General features: G+C 40.6%; 2 protein-coding genes across 6 annotated transcripts in view; one reads left to right on the top strand and one right to left on the bottom strand.

Annotated features, from left to right (window-relative positions):
• CLCN3 (chloride voltage-gated channel 3) overlaps positions 1–8,515 on the top strand; it is a 62,197-nt gene extending 53,682 nt beyond the window's left edge. For 3 of the 5 annotated variants that reach the window (XM_040556596.1, XM_040556597.1, XM_040556598.1), the window contains 4 exons: positions 97–495; positions 1,226–1,442; positions 3,672–3,747; positions 5,453–8,515. In XM_040556596.1, the coding sequence (XP_040412530.1) occupies positions 97–495; positions 1,226–1,442; positions 3,672–3,747; positions 5,453–5,611 (851 nt within the window). In that variant the 3' untranslated portion in view covers positions 5,612–8,515. The remainder of the gene's footprint in view (positions 1–96; positions 496–1,225; positions 1,443–3,671; positions 3,748–5,452) is intronic. The other 2 variants (XM_040556599.1, XM_040556600.1) reach the window with 1 other exon arrangement.
• A 1,531-nt stretch (positions 8,516–10,046) lies between these two features.
• Positions 10,047–19,592, bottom strand: LOC121069298 (histone PARylation factor 1). Its single transcript, XM_040555361.1, is given in 10 exon segments — positions 10,047–10,231; positions 10,599–10,771; positions 11,348–11,435; positions 12,149–12,299; positions 13,075–13,173; positions 13,686–13,872; positions 14,473–14,632; positions 15,542–15,643; positions 15,646–15,837; positions 19,545–19,592. Coding segments are annotated over 10 exon segments (1,332 nt in total). The 3' UTR covers positions 10,047–10,099.
• Between the last annotated feature and the right edge of the window lie 327 nt (positions 19,593–19,919).

Below are 19,919 nucleotides of genomic sequence, written 5' to 3'. Positions count from 1 at the left end.
ACAAAGTTATGTTTGCAGTTCTCAACAGGAAGGCAGGAAAACTAAACTCAATATTACTTGATTCTAGAATGTTAATGGCTACCATTTTTCTTGCAGGTGGCGTGACAAGGATGACTGTGTCCCTGGTAGTTATTGTCTTTGAGCTAACAGGAGGGCTGGAATATATTGTGCCCCTAATGGCTGCAGTCATGACCAGTAAGTGGGTAGGAGATGCCTTTGGTAGGGAAGGCATCTATGAGGCGCACATCCGACTGAATGGATATCCCTTCTTGGATGCAAAGGAGGAATTTACTCACACAACACTGGCCGCTGATGTAATGAGACCTCGAAGAAGTGATCCGCCATTAGCAGTTCTGACACAGGATAACATGACAGTTGAAGACATAGAAAACTTGATCAACGAAACCAGCTATAACGGTTTTCCTGTTATTATGTCAAAAGAATCACAGAGACTGGTGGGCTTTGCTTTAAGAAGAGATTTAACTATCGCAATAGGTAATTATCTTCCAATATTTTATTGTTATATATTCTAATTGAAATGATTTTAAAGCTTAAAACTTGAATGATAGGACAAGGGGGATTGGTTTTAAACTAAAAGAGGGGAGATTTAGATTAGATGTTAGGAGGAAATTCTTCTCTCAGAGGGTGGAACAGGCTGCCCAGAGAAGCTGTGTATGCCCTATCCCTGGAGGTGCTGAAGGCCAGGCTGGATGGGGCTTTGGGCAACCTCTGGTGGGAGGTGTCCCTGCCCATGGCAGGGGGTTGGAACTGGGTGGGCTTTAAGGTCCCTTCCAACCCGAGCTGTTCTATGATGATGATAATGACAGCATTTGTCATCTTTATAGGGGGGAGCCATCAATTGAGACTGGCTTTCTTTGTGACAGGTTCTTCAGCAGCTGTCTGTGTGCTTACTGTATGATAGTTTTTAAGTATTTCCACCTCTCCACAGTAAATACAAGTTAATTATGGGAGCGAGAAGGGTAGTAGCTGAAGAATGGCTAAACCTGCATGGCAGATGGCTGCTGTGATTTCTGCACGAATGCTTCTTGGGGATAAAGCAGTGGCTATAGAAACACAACATCAGGATATCAGCATCTAGGGAATAACAACATCAGAGCCTGGTAGTGTTGATTGAATTTTCTGTTTGTACTAAATCATCTTTCTCCAAGAACGTAACATTTTTCTCCCTCTCCTGTCTCCCCCCCAACCCTCATCTTTCTTAAAGAAAGTGCTAGAAAGAAGCAGGAAGGGATTGTTGGTAGTTCCAGGGTCTGTTTTGCCCAGCATACCCCATCACTTCCAGCAGAAAGCCCTCGGCCTTTGAAGCTTAGGAGCATACTTGACATGAGCCCTTTCACCGTGACAGACCACACGCCCATGGAAATAGTGGTTGATATTTTCCGGAAGCTGGGTTTGAGGCAGTGCCTTGTAACACACAACGGGTGAGTAAAGTGGCAGCAATGCTGTTCATTTTGTTAGACACAGTAACTTTCACTTCTAGGATCAAAGCTTTCATGGTATTTGGATCCATATAGTTGGTGCTGTATGTCAAGAAGGTGCTGTGTAGTGGCACTTCACTTAAATTCTTACTCTTCCCTTGTATTCCAAGTAAGCAGGCAGTAGTTTATGTTGTCTGAAGATGCTCTGAAAAAAAACTAGCTCTCATTGAGCAACAGTTTTGTGTGTGCAACTGACTTGTGGAGGAGACAGAATTTGTCCTACAGAAATTTAGTCTCGTGTGATGCAGTCTAAGGCCTGTATTTCCTGCTTGGGTGTGTTCTGTCAATATGAAGTACATCAGCTGTTGAGCTTACCTGGGTTCATAAGAAGCAAGGGAGAGAAAGGTCTGTTCAATACCTCCTCTTCTAGAGTTTGGTAATGGCAATTACCACCAAGCTATTAGATTTGGAATACTAAAAACTAAGTAACTGCTACTTGTTCTGAAACGTCAGTCTGCAACCTTTACTTCTGCACTTTGAAATACTTCAAGAAAGTAATTACAAGATTTGGATGTTTGTAAATATGACTGTAGGGAGTTGTCATGTGATTACCACCAAATAAATTGGCCCTTGGCATGGAGACAGAGAAATGTTCATTAAAATTCTCTTATCTGATATATTTCTTTTTTTTATTACAAGATCCTTTTCTGAGTACTGTTCTACTTCAACATTCTGCTTTCCTGTATCACTTGTGTTAACCACTTGACACACAGCATTGCAGCTTCTGCCATAATATCTTGCTTTCTCTCTAGCATGTCTTTTAAGTCACCTGAGAAGTGAAACGCTGTCTGTTAATCCACATTATTTAGGATCTCTGTTCATGGGACAAAATCAAGAAGCCTGAAATATGGGTGGGATTTATCTTGTTTTGCTGTTGACTGCTGCTCTAAGTGGCAAATATTTAACCACTGCACTGATTTCCAAGTTTGTTTATTCAGGTGTATTTTAAAACAAATGTATTTTAATTTTTTTTCTTAAAAAATAAGAAATCAAATATATCAAATGTCAAATAGCTGTTTTCAGAAGTATACGTAGCTCTTTAAAAACCTTCCTATGCCAGAGAAATGTCATTGTGATCTGACGCTTAGAAATCAGTGCAGACATGCAATTATTCCTGTTTTGTGCAGGGAAATTTGAGTTGATAAAACTTCAGTGATACATATTACGATGTTTTTTTCCATAGCTTCTGTTGTGGTTGAGTGCTCAAACGTTGACATTGATTTCAAAATTGACTCTAAAGAAAGATGAGTCTTGTAAAGCTATGTCAAGCTGTACTGTGAGTTCTTAATCACTTTATGATAAAGTATCGACGAGTATGGATGACTTTAAAAATTTGCTGTTTCGTGACACTTGTATTTGTTGTCCTAGTTCAGTTTACAAATTTGTGGTCTTCCATGAGTGTGTCATCCATTACAACAAGGTCAGCAAAGTACTCCGAGTGATACATAGTCATATGGACATGGAGGACTATTAAATTTTGGCAAATTTCATGCAAATTGAATAGACATGAAGACACACATCAACTTACTGGTTCCGATCCAATTACAAATAAGAACTGTGCAGAAATTGCTGAGGACAGATACAGATTTATATAAAGACGAAGCTGATTCTTCCTAGCTGTGACCAGAACATCCATTCCAGGGAGTGGATTGATTTATACCATGGTGAATAAGAAATTTGTCTGTTCCTGGGGACGCCATATAACGCTGCTCTGTAGTGCAGCTTCAAACCTCGATTGCTTTGACTTGACAGTTATTATTTTGGTTATTTAGTGTGGCTTGTTAAAATATAAATAATTTTCTGTAGTTGTGAGGAGAAAATAACAAACAAAGGAGATAAAGTAGATTTTAGTTTCAGTGCCACTGAAATCTGAAGAAAGGTGAATTTGAGGAGAAGGGATGAAATGTACTTCCCTGACCTGTACCTGATATGAGAAACATTGCTCTGGGGTTGTTGAAGATTGAGCATTTTAGAAGACAGACAAAAAAAAAAAAAAAAGTCTGGGAAAGGGTGCTGACTTTCAAATCATTTTTCATTTAACTATCTCATTAGCTTTCTTGCAACCCATTTTCTTTTTTAGTTTTGCTCTACTCTAGACCTTTTTCATTATGACTAGAACTTTTTTTTATTTGATTTCACACACAGTTATTAGCATAACATGATCTGTTTCAGGATTGTCTTGGGGATCATCACAAAGAAGAACATATTAGAGCATCTCGAGCAACTAAAGCAGCACGTCGAACCCTTGGTGATTAGATATATCAGATCTCATAATTAGACACATTAGAAGTCAGGAAGCATGAAACTTGTGAACTGTTCAGTACTTTTATGACATCGGCTGAACAATGAAATCCTCCTTTACTAAAAATTTGTATTAAAGAAACCATAACAGAAAACAATATGCAAAATTCTTTTGTAGAAATCAGGCTGTTAACCGTGGACGTACTGTTAGTCACAACATTAAAGGAAGGTAAAAAATAGACTTTGATATTTTGTTCTTCAGATCATATAGATCCATCGAGTTGACCTTTTGATTTCCCTCGGTGGGAAAGCATACAGCTAGGAATACCTTTTTTTCCCCTCATGTGAAATAAAAAAATTATATATGCTATTTTCTGATTCTGACAGCTTTAAATAGCTGTTAAAGAGCGAAGTATCACATCTTTTGAGAAGCAAAGCCAAGCACGTTTTTAATATATTGCAGCATTAGATCTTCCCTGTAATCGCCATTTATCACCGTGATTTTTAGAGGTACTCTTATTTTCAAGTAAAGTCCTGCGATTTTATGTGAAGTCCTGTGATTCTGCTGCTGTTACCTACAGCAACTAATGTACTCCTTTTTATAAAGTCCAGTGAAATCAAGCCACTAAATGGCATGCCTAATACATTTACTATTTACTTCAGAATCTAGAAACTGTTTTAACCGCAATGTTGTGATCTAACCTTAGTTATGAGATAGACTTCTCTTAATTTGGACATGGGTTGCTCTGCAATAGCTGCATTTCTACTAAACCTACCCACCAAGTTTAGCTGCTTATGTGCAAAACATGCTAATTATGTTCTTATTTTATGCTAATATTTCACAAGTATTTCATGCGTCCTTTAATAAGAAAAAAAAAGTACTAACCAGAATAACAAGGGCAGCGGCTCATTCATTCTGCTCTTTGCTTCTCCTGTGATATTACCCTTTTGGACAGTCTCATCCTTTTTGATATTTCACAAAATTATAATTTAAAAAGCAATTAAGACCCTGTCATAAGAGCACAGTATCTAAATTTGAACATGAAAACTTACTTATTTTCTGTTTATTTTCTAAAGCTGTAAACTCCAAAACCTAGTTAATCATTGACTATTTTGCAAAAGTTTTGTGGCAAATACAGTGTGCTCCTATGAACATATATTCAGTCTGAGCCAGTGCATCAGACTACAAAGATTCTTGTGATTTTAAAAAAAAGGAGGGAAGGGGAGTTCAATTTGCTATTAGGATTTTTGGGCCATCAAGTGATACATCACTTCTGATGGCTAGGCTGGCACATACATCCCTTTTGAAATGGGATCAGTATCACTTCTTTTTCATACCTCTTTTTTCTTTGTCCCTCTTTTTTTTTTTTTTTTTTACTTTTTTGTTGGCATATGCTAATCAAAAATTCATTTTTTGTGGAAACAAAGTTAAATAAAAATCGTCATGGTCTCTACTTGTATTACTTGTATTTCATTAAAATGGCCTGCAGCTGTCAGAGACCATCCAATGTGGTGTCTCAGCATTGCTGTGTTTTAACAAACTGGTGGTTACTCAGTATTTTGATTAATAAAATGTTTTTGTCTAAATAAGAAAATCAGGCTGTTTACTTTTGCTCTATCCCTGTCAACAAAAAGGACTTGGCTACAGATGTTGTTCTGGTTTCTTATTTTCCTGCTTGGATTAACAGCGGTCTTCCATTTGTCCTTTTCAGGCGCCTCCTTGGCATTATAACAAAAAAAGATATCCTCCGTCATATGGCCCAGACGGCAAACCAAGACCCCGCCTCAATAATGTTCAACTGAAACCCATAGCTGAGGAGAGAGAGGAAACTGAAGAGGAGGTTCATTTGTTGAATAGCACAACACTTTAGTCTGGGAGATACTTCTAAAATCAGAAACGAGAGCTGGGTTTTTGCGTAACAGTGCTGCTGGAAATCAGGAGTTGGTCTGGGGGAAGCTGTGGAGAGGAGGAAGGCTGATGGGAGCGTGGGAAGGGAGAGCTGCTGTCCTGCACTGGATGCGTCCCGAGGCGTCAGGTCTGCCATGATAGTGCAGTGGGAGAGCCGTGCGAGGTGGCGCAATTCTCCAGCCCCAGCCTGGTACTTCAGCATTGAAGAGATGTGTTCTTAGTCCCTGTTTCTGGAGGGATCATTCCGAATTGAGCCATCTTATGGAGACTGAAAGGTCTTGCCCTTTTTACCACTGAAAACTGTTGTGTTAACTCATGAAATGTATAATTATTACACGTCACCTTTCTACATTCCAGAAGAGCTTTATTTCTCTCTCTCCTGAGCCGTAACAAAGCCTCTTTAAAATTGGTGTGCCCTTTTGAAGCAGTTGTTTCTCATATTGAGATGTACTGTGAGTTACTGAGGTTGGATCACAAGAAGGGAGGTTTTTCTTGTGCCATTAAACGTGTAAGTTTGTACATCATGAAATGCTTGGGGCAGTACAGATCCACTGCGACAAAAACAGATGGAACAGGTAATACCTTGCAAGAACCATGCGAGACATCTTTCAGCCCACGCGCTGTGATATGAGAAAAATGAAACGTGAAACTAGAGTTTCAGAGAAAAATACTGTTTTTGCTGCAGAAAATATCAATAATGTGACCTGGTCTTATGCAATTTTTGTATTATTGAAAACACTAGGATATATACCAATGTTGTGCAGTATAAGGAAAAGTACTGCTATCTACTAGTTAAGAGCTGGAACAATTCTGTATACGTGTATCTGGTAAAAATTGCATGCTACAACACTGGAGATATTTTCCCCCCCCCTGTAAAATTTGAGACTGCTCATTTTTATTTTTTCTTCTCCACAAAAGATGTTCCACTGCTGACATGGTAGGAAGAAATGTAACTCATAACTTGCACTAAATGTATATTATTTTTCTTGAAGTTTTACCATTCTTTATTTATATTTTTATGAATTAAAAAATCTATTAAATACAAATCAGTTAATATCTCACATAACTAATTACCTTTTTAATGTGATTTTATAGAATAATTCACAATCCTCTCTGAGTAATGGAGGATTAGCAAATGTTTACAGCTAGATGAAGGGTTTAAACAAAATGGTTTCTTTATGATCCAACATGCATATAAGATCATTTTCAAATGTAACTTTCACTGCCGTTACTTTTTGAGCAGATAACTGGAACAGTAATACTAGAAATATTATTAAAAGAAATAAAACTTCAGGGTTTTAAAAAATAATAAAAAGCAACTATAAGTATTAGATTGCTTTTGACTTCTTTTTCCAAGTATATAGAGCTACAAATGATATGTAGCCACTGAAGATGAGCGGCAGGGCAGAATCAAATCCAGTACTTGAAAGTTTGGCAGGACTTCAAAGTTGAGCAGCAGCACACAGGGCGGCAGCAGGTGAACTGACCGATTCCTAACATCCTAACTTCTTTCTTTCAGTCACCAATTAATTTGTTTCAGTTATTTTTTCAAACTGTCACAAACGCGTGCGGACACAAAGGCAGTGTGCCATAAGTGAAGCAGGGAGGAAAAACCCTAAGAAATACGGCTTACAGAACTTACAGAATCATGTTTCACAATATGTGGCTAGATAAAATTTCCTTATTAACAGCTATGCCCACGGGACTTCAAAGGTTTAGACGGTTATGTCCAAAATCTTGGGCATCTCTAAATCGTTTGTCATAGTTACCTCAAACGTCTTTTTTCAGCGAAGTACTCAGCTTGACTTTGTCTTAAAGAATGGTAACATCCCGAAACAACACTCTGGTACTGCTGGCAAGCTCCAAAATAATGTCAGCGCTTAAAGTGCTCTGCTGGATTTTAGCCTATTTTCGGAGTATAAAACTGCCATCTACTCTATCTCATCTCCTGCAGTAACTGGAACCAGTAGAAAGTGTAATGTGCCAGTGTGCTCAGTGTGATCAGCCCCTGTATGAAGAGCAGCTGTGGAGCTGAAATGGTGTCCGGCTGTGTTGAGGCTGTTGCGTTGCAGCAACAGGCTGTATTCTTCCAAGCAAAGCCAATGCCAGGGGTTCAGCGTTTGTTCTGGTACGTTGGGTGAACCTGCAGAAACTTTACGAAGAGCAGAGTTTGGCTCCTATACAGAAGGCAGCTCTGGAAGTTGTCAGTGATGCTGATCTGTTACCTATGTTTTTTCTCTATAGTGGAAGAATATAAATGCACTACACGTATAAAAAGTTGCTTTAAATCAGTTTGGAACCTCTGCCATTTCTGATGTTTTCCTCATCCTAAAACGCTGCTGTGTATGTACTGTATTAATTTGCACCTGATTCTACAGACTGTACTGTCTGAATTAAAATACAGTTCACACCCCTGCTGTGTTTTATAATTTCAGTATGGATTCCAAGTGCTGCATATAAATTGTGCATCCATTTACTGTTCTCAGCTGCTAAGCTTTCCCTATTGGCATTTAAAATGTCCCTGGTAAACATGCATTAGAAATTCTGATACTGAAGTCTGTGTGCCTCTGCTGTTCAACAAAATTTTTCTAATGTAAAACTTCCAGCGCCTTACTCAAGTTCCTAATTTGAAAAAAAATGTGGATGGGAGGGTGAAAGTGTCAGCATTATTATTATTTTTAAACCAATCAGTTGCTGGTTCATGAAGAATGCATACTTTGTTAATCTGTGATGTTGCCTAGAGCTGTATTTAATATTGATCTTAATGTTTTTATTTATAATAGTGTGGTAGAGCTGCATATCATTACAGTAAAAATTCTGATTACTGTGATGATTTAAACAAACATTAAAAACTTCTGTATGACCATTTATTACTTTGACTGTCATGTTTTCTCAGTATTTGTGTTGATTTTTGCATTTAATTTCCCTGAAACAAAATTAACAGCTAGGAATTTTTAATATAAAATTAGTACAAACTAAAACTTTCTGAAACAGACTTTTTCAGATTTGCCTCAATTATATAATTGTAGAGTAGCTGGCTTCCCAATTTGAAAATGGGTGGTGCTTTTGTTGTATAAAAGACAGAATTATGTAGTTGCTGCAAAGTGCATTTTTAGTCCTTTTTTTTTTTTTTTTTTAAAGTAGGGTTAAGTTAGACATCTCTTGCTGACATATTCGTGATGTATCCGCACTTCAATATTTCTTCGGTTGGTGTTACAGTTATTAAGCTCTAATTGAGAAGAACAGATAAAAATGGAAGATCCATAAGTCCTCACTGTTTTCAGACTTGATACTTAAATACGTGAAAGGTGAATACTTGTGTGATTTACAGGGTGTTAATACGAAAATCTGCTTGGAACCTGAAAAGAGGAGGGAGAGGGGAAGAGATTGAATTTTTAAGAAGGTGCTTTTTGTGTATAAAAGTGAATTGAGTGCCCATGAAAAAGTTCATGTATGTGTGTGCTTATGTTTGTTGGAATAAACACAACATTTGTATGCTGATTGAAAGGGAGGGGTGGTGGCGTCATCAAATTGTGTACAAAAGTAGATGTAATGCGTGACTGAGAACTGAAAATAGCTTTCTGATTTAAAATTTGAGATAGGCTTTTGCCGTTTGCTGAACTAAAATGAATTATATAGTCATTTATGCAGGAAGGGAGCTTTGGAAGTACAGTCATTTGCTGGAAGAAGAGACAATGTTGAAATTTGAGTATATGGTGCTAGGGGGCTATGCTTTTTGTCAGAAGTGCTGTCAGCACCAGTAACGATAAACAAACGACTGTGAACGGTCACTCCACTATGGCTGGGCTTGCGGGTTGACTAAGAGAAAGTGTTAGTTTCCGTTGGTTTCTGGACTGTTATCGTAAGCAATAGCCTGAGACTAAAGCCGTGCAATAAAGGGGAAGAAGAGCACCTGCCCAATGATGATAATTAACTTGCATCTTCTGCAAAGGTCACTTTGTATTAAGAAGTCCAGATTAGTGAAAATATGGGAAAATTGCATCGAAGCTGTGAGGTAGGAAAGGCAGTGTGCTTTTTCTCTTGTAATACTATGTGCTGCTTTTTTAAAATCCCATTTCTTGCTAAGTCAGCCACACCCAGAAGTGTCAGTCGGTGCTGTGTCCTTACTGCCAAGCGGCAGCCTGCTCCGGCCCAACTTGGTGCAGGCGGCGGGCAGCATCCGAGCCGCCAGGAGCGACAATGACGAGGTGGAAACAGGGCGGCCCGAAGGCAGCGGCGGGCTCGCACCGCGCGGCTCCGTCCTTGTGGGGCGAGGTCCCCGCCCCCGCCCCTGCAGCGACCCTACACGCGGGGTCCCCACCCCCCCGTACCGCAGCGGCGTCAGGTGAGAGGCGCCCGCGGCCGGCCCGGCGCACGCGCAGTGTGTGAGCGAGGCGTTGGGTGTGCAAGCAAGCTTTACTCGGCCCGACAGAGCGCCCCGCCCCGCCCGTCACGGCGCCAGCTGGTCCAGGCGCTCGTCCCGCCGCTGCGCCAGGTGCGCCTCGATGATCCGTGCGAAGAGGCCCCTCCGCAGCAGGCCGTAGGCCAGCGGCAGCAGCTGCGCCACCGTCTTGTGGAAGTACTGCGCGACAGGGAGACAACGGCCTTCGTCAGCGCCGCGCCGCGGGCACCCACGCCGCCAGCGCCCGCCCCGCGCCTGCCGCCCCCCGAGGGACTGGCCCTGGGCACGCCCCTCACTACCGCACACAGCGGCCCCCCGCCTCTGCTGCAGGGGACGCAGCTTGAGACGTGCTGTGCCTGGGGCTAGGCGCCCGGCCACAACACGGGCATCTACGCTGGCCCCCGCAGCACCAGGAGCTTGGCTCCGGTCAGAACGGGAACGCGGCTCTCCAGGGCTACAGCCAGGCAGACCGGCCAGGACAGCAAACAGTGCTGTTGTAATTGCATATAAGCCTAACTTTGTGAAGTGCGGTTGCTGTAGTACTTACATGCGACCCATAGCAGAACAGGTCCATACCCAGCTCGTATCCCATCCCGTAGTCACACTCGTCATTAGCAAACTGAACAAAGGTGAGCATTTCTTGGATGGGGGCAAACGCTTTCAGTCTCTCATCGTCAGTAGGAGCATCAACAATGGCCTTACATATTTTTTTAAGATTAGCTGCGAAAATAAAAGCAGAAATACTTCAATGTTTAAACTGAGAAATATATTGCATGGAAGTAGCTTCTGCCAAAAGTATACCTGCAGGTCACATTTTGGTACGAGCTGCTGGATAAAAAGCTCCCCCCTTTTCCTTTGCAGCTCATTCTTACCCCATGCCCATCCATCCCAGTTTCCCAAAGAGATGGGCATTCATGTGTTGAACCTTCATCAAGGAACTGATTCTGGTTACTACAACACCAGAAGAGAAGGGGGAACAAGAAATAAACCCACAAATCCCTGAATGTACATCAGTTCTTTGAATCTACTTCCTGCGTGGCTGTGCAGTAGTATAAACTACTACTATAGGAATTATTATTTTGTAATTAGTATGTTTCTTTGATTCTCATCTGGTTTACTTAAATAAAACAAACTTAGCTGCTCAAGTGTGACAGTTAAAACATCTGCCCTTTACTCCCAGCTGCTCGTATTCTTTAGGTAGAAAACATGAATGCAGTTTGCTTTTGCAAAACAGGTATGTGACTGGAGACTGTCTACTTAAACAGAGCAGAAGAATATAGTGAACAAGATCTTTACCATTTGTTTCGGGAAGTTCTCTGTATCCAACATCATTTTTGTCTACAGGAACAACCAGGCCAGCTCCGTGAAATGTTTTGGTCACCACCTAAACAAAGAGCCAGGAAATCAAACGTAGTACCGTAAGTCAATCCCGTGACATAAAACCACTCACATCACTAAACAGCATCAGCACCTGGCTGCTGGTGGCCAACCCAAATACAGTGTCTAGGCTCAAGGACGCCAACTTAAAGTATACAGCAATTATTTTTAAGCACTGAAGTTTCAAATAACCAGAAACTCCAGCGAAGTTCTGAAATCTAGGACTGCTTGTAGTCACTTGTATATTTTGTGCATTTTACTACATTTGCTCCGTCCCCGCTGCCGTAATTACTTCTAATAGGTATGGAAAAAATAATCTATTAACACAAATCATCCTTAATGTTACTCTTATAGATCCAACCCAACCATTCACATGGACCTTCACTACGAGGCAGTCTTCTCCATGCTCCCCATTTGTTTCAGACTATTTCTGCTTTTTTTTTCTTTATTTTAATGCCTTCCTTGGCACGCTATGGTTTAGAAGAGTAAAGTGTTTTGATATAATCCCATTATTTGGAACACACTTGTACTGATCTTCCCTCTCCTGAAGTTTTATAGAAAGAGATCTGGATATTCCTAAATGAGGCTTCTTTACTGAATAGAAGGATTCCAAAAAAAAAAAAAAAGGAAGAAAAAAGAAGAAAAAAAAAAGAAAAACCAGGTAAGTAAATAACAGTTTAACAGAACTTAGTTCTCTCCAGCGGATCAGGAAAGTCATACTTTCTTATCTCTCTGTTTCATCTTCATGGTTTTTTGTTCCAGAGAATAACCCAATTCTTTTGCTGTTCTTGTTAGTTTTTCATCTATCTCTTTCAAAACAGCACTTTTCTTTTTATCAGTCACTTCCTTAAGTTTTTTTGACAAAAATAATCTGTAAACAGAAGAAACACGTCTTAAAAGAGCTAAACAGAAAACAAACAAATGAATAGACTTCTAATCACTAAACCTCCAAATCTTATAATGAAGATTAGCAGTCAAGGGTTTATTTATACACAGACTTAGGAATGCAAGCCTCTCAACAACAAGCACCACAAAAAGCAAAGTTTGGCACAGAGAGTACTCTGCCCTTTTCTATCTGTGTTTGCATTACAATACAGTTTGCACTATCTGCGGGTGCTGAAGATTCTCACGAACTCAGTCGCTGTTCATCCGTCTATCTGAAGAATTTAGTTTTCTGCTTCAGTGACTTACACGCTCTTTGTCATCCAAGTCATGCACATAAATACATATTGATGAGTTTCATTGTGGCACTTTCAAAACAAATGTCATCGTTTAACTCTGCACTTCACACAGGTTGTTTGCGGAACCTTTTCTTCCGTCTGCTTTCACTTACTGACATGTATCTGTCCTTAGAGAGCTTTCCATTTTTAACTGACGGGCCATGAAACAGGAGTATTCACACCTCTGTTGTTTACGTTCATGATGCAGGACCACATAAAGCTTCATGAGTCATACGGAATTATATATTCATATAAATGCTACCCTGCCCCAGCTCAGAAATGGGGCTTCTTGTAGTTACTCTTTATATATAATGTATTTTTACATATGCATGAAAGATGTAGCTGCATTATCTCCTCTCACATCTCCTGGTTAACTGTTTCTTTTCTAAACTACTTTTTACAAATAAAAGTAAATATGAACCTTACTTGACTGCAGCAAATACATTGTCACCAACTGGGGTAATCAGACAGTTCTTCTTAGCTTCATTTGCACCAACCCACACCGGAAGCTCATCTGGCACATCCCTATTTTTGAAAAAGTACATACAAATATTCAAGCTGTGTCCATCTCTCCTATTTCAAAGTGAAATTAATTTGCCTCCTCGCCATGCTGACATCTCCTTTAGAGACCTTACAAAAGCAACATTAGGTCTAAAACTGTAGAGCCTTAAAGTATGCTTTTGAAAGGAGCTCATATCGATAATCACACAGAGAATGCATACTCACCTTATTTCATAATGCTTGACTTTTTCTTTGAAGTATTATGGCTAGAGATTAAACTAACCAGAAGGTGCTCTGGAGGGATGTAGGGGCGAGTTTAATAAACATTTAAATCTAGTCTTCAACTCCAACGTCTCTGATCTTATTTTATTAAAGATACCAACCCAAGTGTTAATATTCTGTTACAGAAAAGACATTTATTTGACGTTTATTTTAATTTTTACATTTCATTCTCAAATCCTGTGTCATGGAAAACATGGAGGAGAAAAAGTAACACGCAACTGTATCATAACAAGAGCATATATTAAATTAAATACCTGAAATATCCCATATGATACTGTGTTTTGCTATCCCCGACAAGTATAGTCTGGAATTCCGGGGGATCATAGAAGAATCTCCAATGAAGATTGAAGTTCACATCTGTTAATTTTGCTTTTTTGTGTTTTCCAGCAAGAATGTCATATGGTCCAACCAGTGTAAGTCCAACACTTGACACAAGTGCATCTGAAAAGCAGAGCACGAACTGTTTTAATTTCTGGCTGGTGCACAGCTAAATCAAGACACTCCTGTGTCACTCACATATCAAAAATGTCCATAAATCCAAACAGTCACACATACTGTTTACCAGACAAGTAAAGTTGAGATGTTCTTTTGTTTAATTAGCTTTCATTCAAGAGTTAGGTTATTAAGAGTTAGGTTATTACACTTTTCATTGGAAAATAAAGTGGCATTTCTAGAGCACCTTGAGACCTCATTCTGTTATATAATAAATTTTAGGGAGTTGAAGTCTCAGTTGATACGAGGAAACTTTAATTCAATACTTAATATTTTAAATGTACCTACAAGAAAGGCAGATTTAGGTAACATTTAATCCTTTACATGCCACGGTTTAATTATATTTCAGAAAGCTTGAAGTAGACTGACATCTTTGTGATTATCTCCCGTATTCTTGTTTATACTCATGTAAATATCTTGACATCTGAGCTGCAAACTGAAGCAGCATGAGAATGCATCTGACAGCCTCCAGTTTGCCTACCTTCCGGCTGTTTTTTTTGAGAGTGAAAGTTAGAAAAGGCAAAAAATAAGTAAAATCCAAAAACCTACCACTTGGTTTTTCAGGATCTAGTTCTTCACAAAACTTCCAAAATTGGTAGAAGTCTTCAGGTAGCCTAAGCTGGTAGCACGTTTCTGCTTCTTGACGAAGAGCATCAGGTATATCTGCCTGATTTGACCTTCTCTTCTTGGCATCCCCATTTTTTTCACACTGCAGATAGGGAAAGAAAAGTTAATCTCATTGCTTCCTGTCAGTTCCACTTAAGAACTTTACAAAGCCTCTGTATTAATGGAAAAGCAACGACCAAGACCATAAAGTCGTGCCTGTTATTTAAAACAGCGTATATACAGATTAGAACATCTACTTTGCACAGAGTCCCTTAGGAGTGTTATAACAAGTGTTAGAACTTGTTTTCCCCAACAAGTTCTTAATATGTACAAAATAGCAAAGCACTACTTTGATATCAGTGGGTCAATGTGCCCCTAAAGAAGCACCTTTATGAGCTCATTAAGTAAAGGACTAAGTAATCTTAATCTAAATTTGGCATTATGTTAAAATGGCAGTTTCTAACCACGCAGCAGCCTGCATCTAAGGAACTCCCGTTATACAAACACTTTGAAGAAGGGACACAATTTTGTCATGCTTGGTTAAAGGCCATAAATCCTCCAAGTCTTTACTACCTGTGCCACTCTGCTATTCCCAGTCTGAGCTGGTGCAGTTTACTGCCTAACATTTTAGATGCAGCCAAAAGTTTAAGTTGCTGTAAAAAAAAAATAGAATAAAATAAAAGATGTAAGGCGAACCAAAACGGGTGTGGAAATGCTCCACCCATGCACACACACCGCTACAGCAGTAAGCCTAGGTGTGCTTTTCCCCTGTGATGCTCTAAAAATTGGTAGGAAACTAAACGCTAACGAACAAGTTATAAATAAAAAGGCCAGGTTTATTCCTCTGCTGAGGACGGCACACCAGGGCTCCCCGCCCGCCCCGACGCAGGCCTAGGGGCTCCCAGCGGCGGCCCGCAGCGCCCCCCCCTCAGCCCGGGGGCCGCCCGCCAAACGCCACCCAACGGCCGCCAACCGCCGCCAACGGCCGCGCCGCGCGCCCGCTAACCGCCACCTGCTCGCCCCCCGCCTCCGCCGCCGCCGCCGCCGCCGCCGCCGCGCGCGGCCGCCGCTTGCCGCCGCCTGTCATGCTCCCGCCGGCCGCATCGCCGCGCAGCGCGCCCCGCCCCTTCCGAGGTCGCGCGCCGCGGCCCCGCGCGTGCGCACGCCCCGCCCGCCGGGGAGGGGGCGCCCGCCGTTAAACGGCCGGGAGGGGGCTGAGGTGGATGACGCGGCTTGGCGGTGGTGGGCTGCTGAAGGGCTTTGCGCGGAAAGGCAGGGCTGGGAGACCTGTGGCACGCCTCGGAAGTCCTGTGAGGAGCGGCTGAGGGAACTGGGGTTGTTTAGTCTGAGGAAGAGGAGGCTCAGGAGCGACCTCGTTGGTCTCTGCAACTGCCTGAAAGGAAGGTGTGGGGAGTTGGGGGTCGGCCTCTTCTCACGGATAACTAGCGATAGGACCAGAGGCCTGAAGTTGTGCCAGGGGAGGTTTCAGTTGGAAATGAGGAGACATTTCTCAGAAAGAGCAGTCAGGCATTGGAATCGGTTGTCCAGGGAGGTGGTGGAGTCACCATCACTTTTTTTTTTTTTTTTTTTTTTTTAAAATCTTGCAATCCCTTAAGAAGAACTGTTGGCTACAGTATTTGCAGTGACCCAGGTTATTAGCTTCTATCTAGGAATATGCTGCAGTGTAATTTGGCCATATATAACATTGACAGTTCAGCATTGGTTTTAGTGATACAACTGACACAAAAGTCTGATAATTTTAAGTCTGGCTACAACGCTCACTATTAAAAGTTGCAGAGTATGTTACAGGAAACTTGATCCTGACTGAGGATGTTTCCTATCTGTAAAAAATAGGTAGGTACTTCACAGAAAACATGGGTTGATACCATAGAGGTACAGGACGGTCAGGGACAAAGTCTCCTCCTTCAGCTGGGGAAACTGTTGTTTAAATCAACATATGTACTGAATTATTTTCAAAAACCCTGCACACACACGGAAGGAATATTAAATTCCAAATTGGAACTTCATTTAAGGGATGGATTATGTTTCATAACCTGAGGTTAAGCAGAATCAAGATGCAAAAGCTCACTAACAAACCACAAACCTAATTTTCTTGTGGGAAGTGTGAGGAGTACTGCCCTGAGGTTTCTCTGGGATGTGTCTTCTAATATTAGTCTCACTGTCGCTCCATAATTTCCAGCATACCAGACCTTAACTGTAGTGTAAGCGTGATGAGAAGGCACCTGAAGGAATGGCGTTTTCCTCAGTAGCCTGGTGGAGGTGACTTTGGGTTCTTAATTCTTAGGAGAATAAAGGCTGCCCCCCCCACCCCCAAAAAAAGAAAAAAAAGAAAAAAAGGGGAATCCATTATATAACCTCATGCAACAAATTGGTTCAGTGACACCTGAGGCACTGATATTTCCCATTTCAGCATTAAATCTAATGATGAGCACTAAGTTCTGCCACCCTTTACTATTTCAGGATTGGCTTTTTTCCCGTTGCAAGCTGAGGTTAATTAAGGAATTAGCTGTGAGTAATTAGTTATTAAAAAAGGCAAAGAATTTTGAAGAACCAAGACAAAGTATCTTAATATAGGATCGGCCAGGTTGATGACCTTGTGTACAGTATAGCTCCTTTAGGAGGTAGCCTTAAGGAACTAATTAATCCCTTAATTAACCTCACCTCCAAACCCGTAGTTTGCAGAGACTTTTCAAGCCCTCCTCTTCCCGGTTTTTATTGAAATAAACACTTCAAGTAATCATTGTCAGTTCCACAAGTAGAATTTTACTAAGCTGAATGCAAGAGCTACGTGAGAAGGATAGTTCGACCATGCCTCATGCCCTAGCCTATAGTCTCAAGTGTGTATTCCTGCCACATTAGTCTTCTGCTACGTAACAAGTGAATGAAATCATCGTGAAGGCTTTTATATACTGAGTCAAGAAGAACATAGAACCTTTTCACAGGTGGAAAGCTCTGAAAACTTTTTGTCAGTTTGACATTTTGTCATTTTGACATTTGCCTCTTACAATATTTGGAATTCCAGCATTGAGAGAGAAGTAGTAGAGGTGTGAAGTGACCTTACGATGGACCCATTGCAGATATGCCAAAATCTCACAAAGCAGAACTATGCTGGAAAAACGCAAGTTAACTAGAGAAATACTTCAGCATTGGTGTAGTGTTAATAGTGACAGGCCTCAAAAGCCCAAGCTGTAAGGCCATTACCACTTCACTGAAGATACAACTCCTGTGAGCTTTATAGATCAGTTTTTCTTTTTTTTTTTTTTCTCCACAGAAGCTATAAAAGCTTGAAAGCAAGCATCTCTCCTCTAGAGTAGTCTCCGGTTTGGTGATACCCCAGGAAAGAAGGAGGCACAGAATCCAGGAGGAAAGATAGTAAATCATCTCATGCTTCCAGGCAGGTGCCCCAACCACTAGGTTATTGGGTAAGAGCAACAGTGGTTGACCATATTTAAAGTAAAATGAGCACCATTTTGCATATATATACATATATACGCATGTATATGTATTTATGAACGTATAGATGTGTAGTGTAACTCATTGTCCTTTTATATAAATCTTACAAACAATTTTGGAATGAGTATCCTGTGAGAAATAAGAGATGAAGTGCCCACTTGCCTGATCCTATCCCATCAGGCTTAAGCTACGAGGCAGTTAGCTTGGTTCAGTTAAGACCATGGTGTGGTACATTCAGAAAGCTAACTTTGCATGACTGGATAGATAAAAGGGGCATTTTTGAGGTTAGATGTATCTAGACCCAGGTGGCAGCTAAGAAGTGGTTTTGAGGACAGCAGTTCTGAACTTAAGTACACGCTTTAGGTTTGATAAACTATCAGTTACTCTTCAGTTAAGTCTTTATGCTCATCAGCTCCTCTCTGAATTTTAGAAATAAGAGATGGTGAGATTCCACACAGTTTTACCATGCAGGTCCCCTCTGAAAACACAACAAAACAAAAAACAACACTGCAAGATACAAAATGATTACTCAGTGCACTATTGTATTTTTTCTCTCTGTAAATAAGCAGTAGCTCCATCTGTGCATATCTACCTCCAAACAATTTGTTCTCACCTCTGAAGTCATAGACTTAAAAAGCATTTCTATAATGTGGTATTGCTACCTGTGTTGACATCCCTTCTGTTAACAACCTCTAAAGCTGTGACATGGAAGAATTTTTACAGAGGATGAGCAACTAAAGCAGAATATACAATAAAGTATTTTAGAGCTCCCTGCTTCAAACCTGGAAACAGTCTCCTGTGCCTATGCTATCAGACTTCTGAATCAGCATTATCAGAGATTATCTCAGAGATCAATCTGCAAAGTAGCTTTATCAAGCTCTAAGGCCATCTGCATGATTAGTCCTAATATGCAGAGAGCCTAGCCTTTTTTCTTTATTTTTAAAGCATTCATAAATATGCAGTAACAGCTTCTGTGAGAGAGTACAAAACTGCACTCTGTTGTCTTGATAAAAAAAACTTTTCAGACCTACTTACTTAAAAGGTGTGGTAGATATTTCCTGTGTATACATTTAATTTACCCTTTGAGGTCACCAAGACCTTCATATGTCTTATAAAGATTTTTCCTGTATGTTCCCAAGGTCATTGCTTAATATCCAAAGCTACCAAAACATGCCCCATTCTGTGACAAAATCTTTTTCATTTCAGTGTTTCATAGTTATTAATTATTGTGAAGAAAGCCTTCGAGAGTTAAAAGGCTGAGCGAAAGCTTTTATCAGCGACTGGATTCTAGAAAGAAGGAAAGATCAGCAGAGTTGTTGAAATCTGGTTTATGCTTCTTCCCTGCCATTCACTGACTCATTTATGCTCAAAGCTTTCTTTAAGAGTTAATTTCTTTCCTCCCACCCCTTGCAAGGTTCAGATTTGCCCTCCTGTGAAAGAAATATCAGAAATAAAGCTATTCTGTTCAGAGACTGTGCTCAGGTGTTCCAGAGACTTAAGGGCAGAGTTCTGTGCAAGACACAAAGTCTGCTCTGCTCTACCAGGTTAGATGGGGTGTGATGCATGTAGTTCACCATCTGTTTCTCCATACTCTTAAGTTTATACAATTTAGGGGGAACCATTCAAGCCACGCTTAGTTACTGGTTTTAGATAATTTCAGGAGTACCTAAGCAGTAAGGAATAGGTGTGTGCAGTCTCCTCATCATTCACTGCAAGGTACTGATGACTAGACTATGCAATATAAATACATAGACATTTAATTTCTGTTCAACAACTACTAGCTTTTGCAGAACGATACTGCATTTCTCTTGCCACAAGAGGGAGCCATTTAAATTCTTGTTATTAAAAAAACAGAATTTTGAAGAGCCAAGACAAAGTATCTTAATACACGATCGGCCAGGCAGATGTGCTTGTGT

This window comes from Cygnus olor, chromosome 4 (genome assembly GCF_009769625.2).
Source record: "Cygnus olor isolate bCygOlo1 chromosome 4, bCygOlo1.pri.v2, whole genome shotgun sequence".
In the NCBI taxonomy this organism is placed as follows: domain Eukaryota; kingdom Metazoa; phylum Chordata; class Aves; order Anseriformes; family Anatidae; genus Cygnus; species Cygnus olor.
Note: the sequence above shows the minus strand (reverse complement) of the source record. Positions and strands in the feature narration are given on the sequence as shown.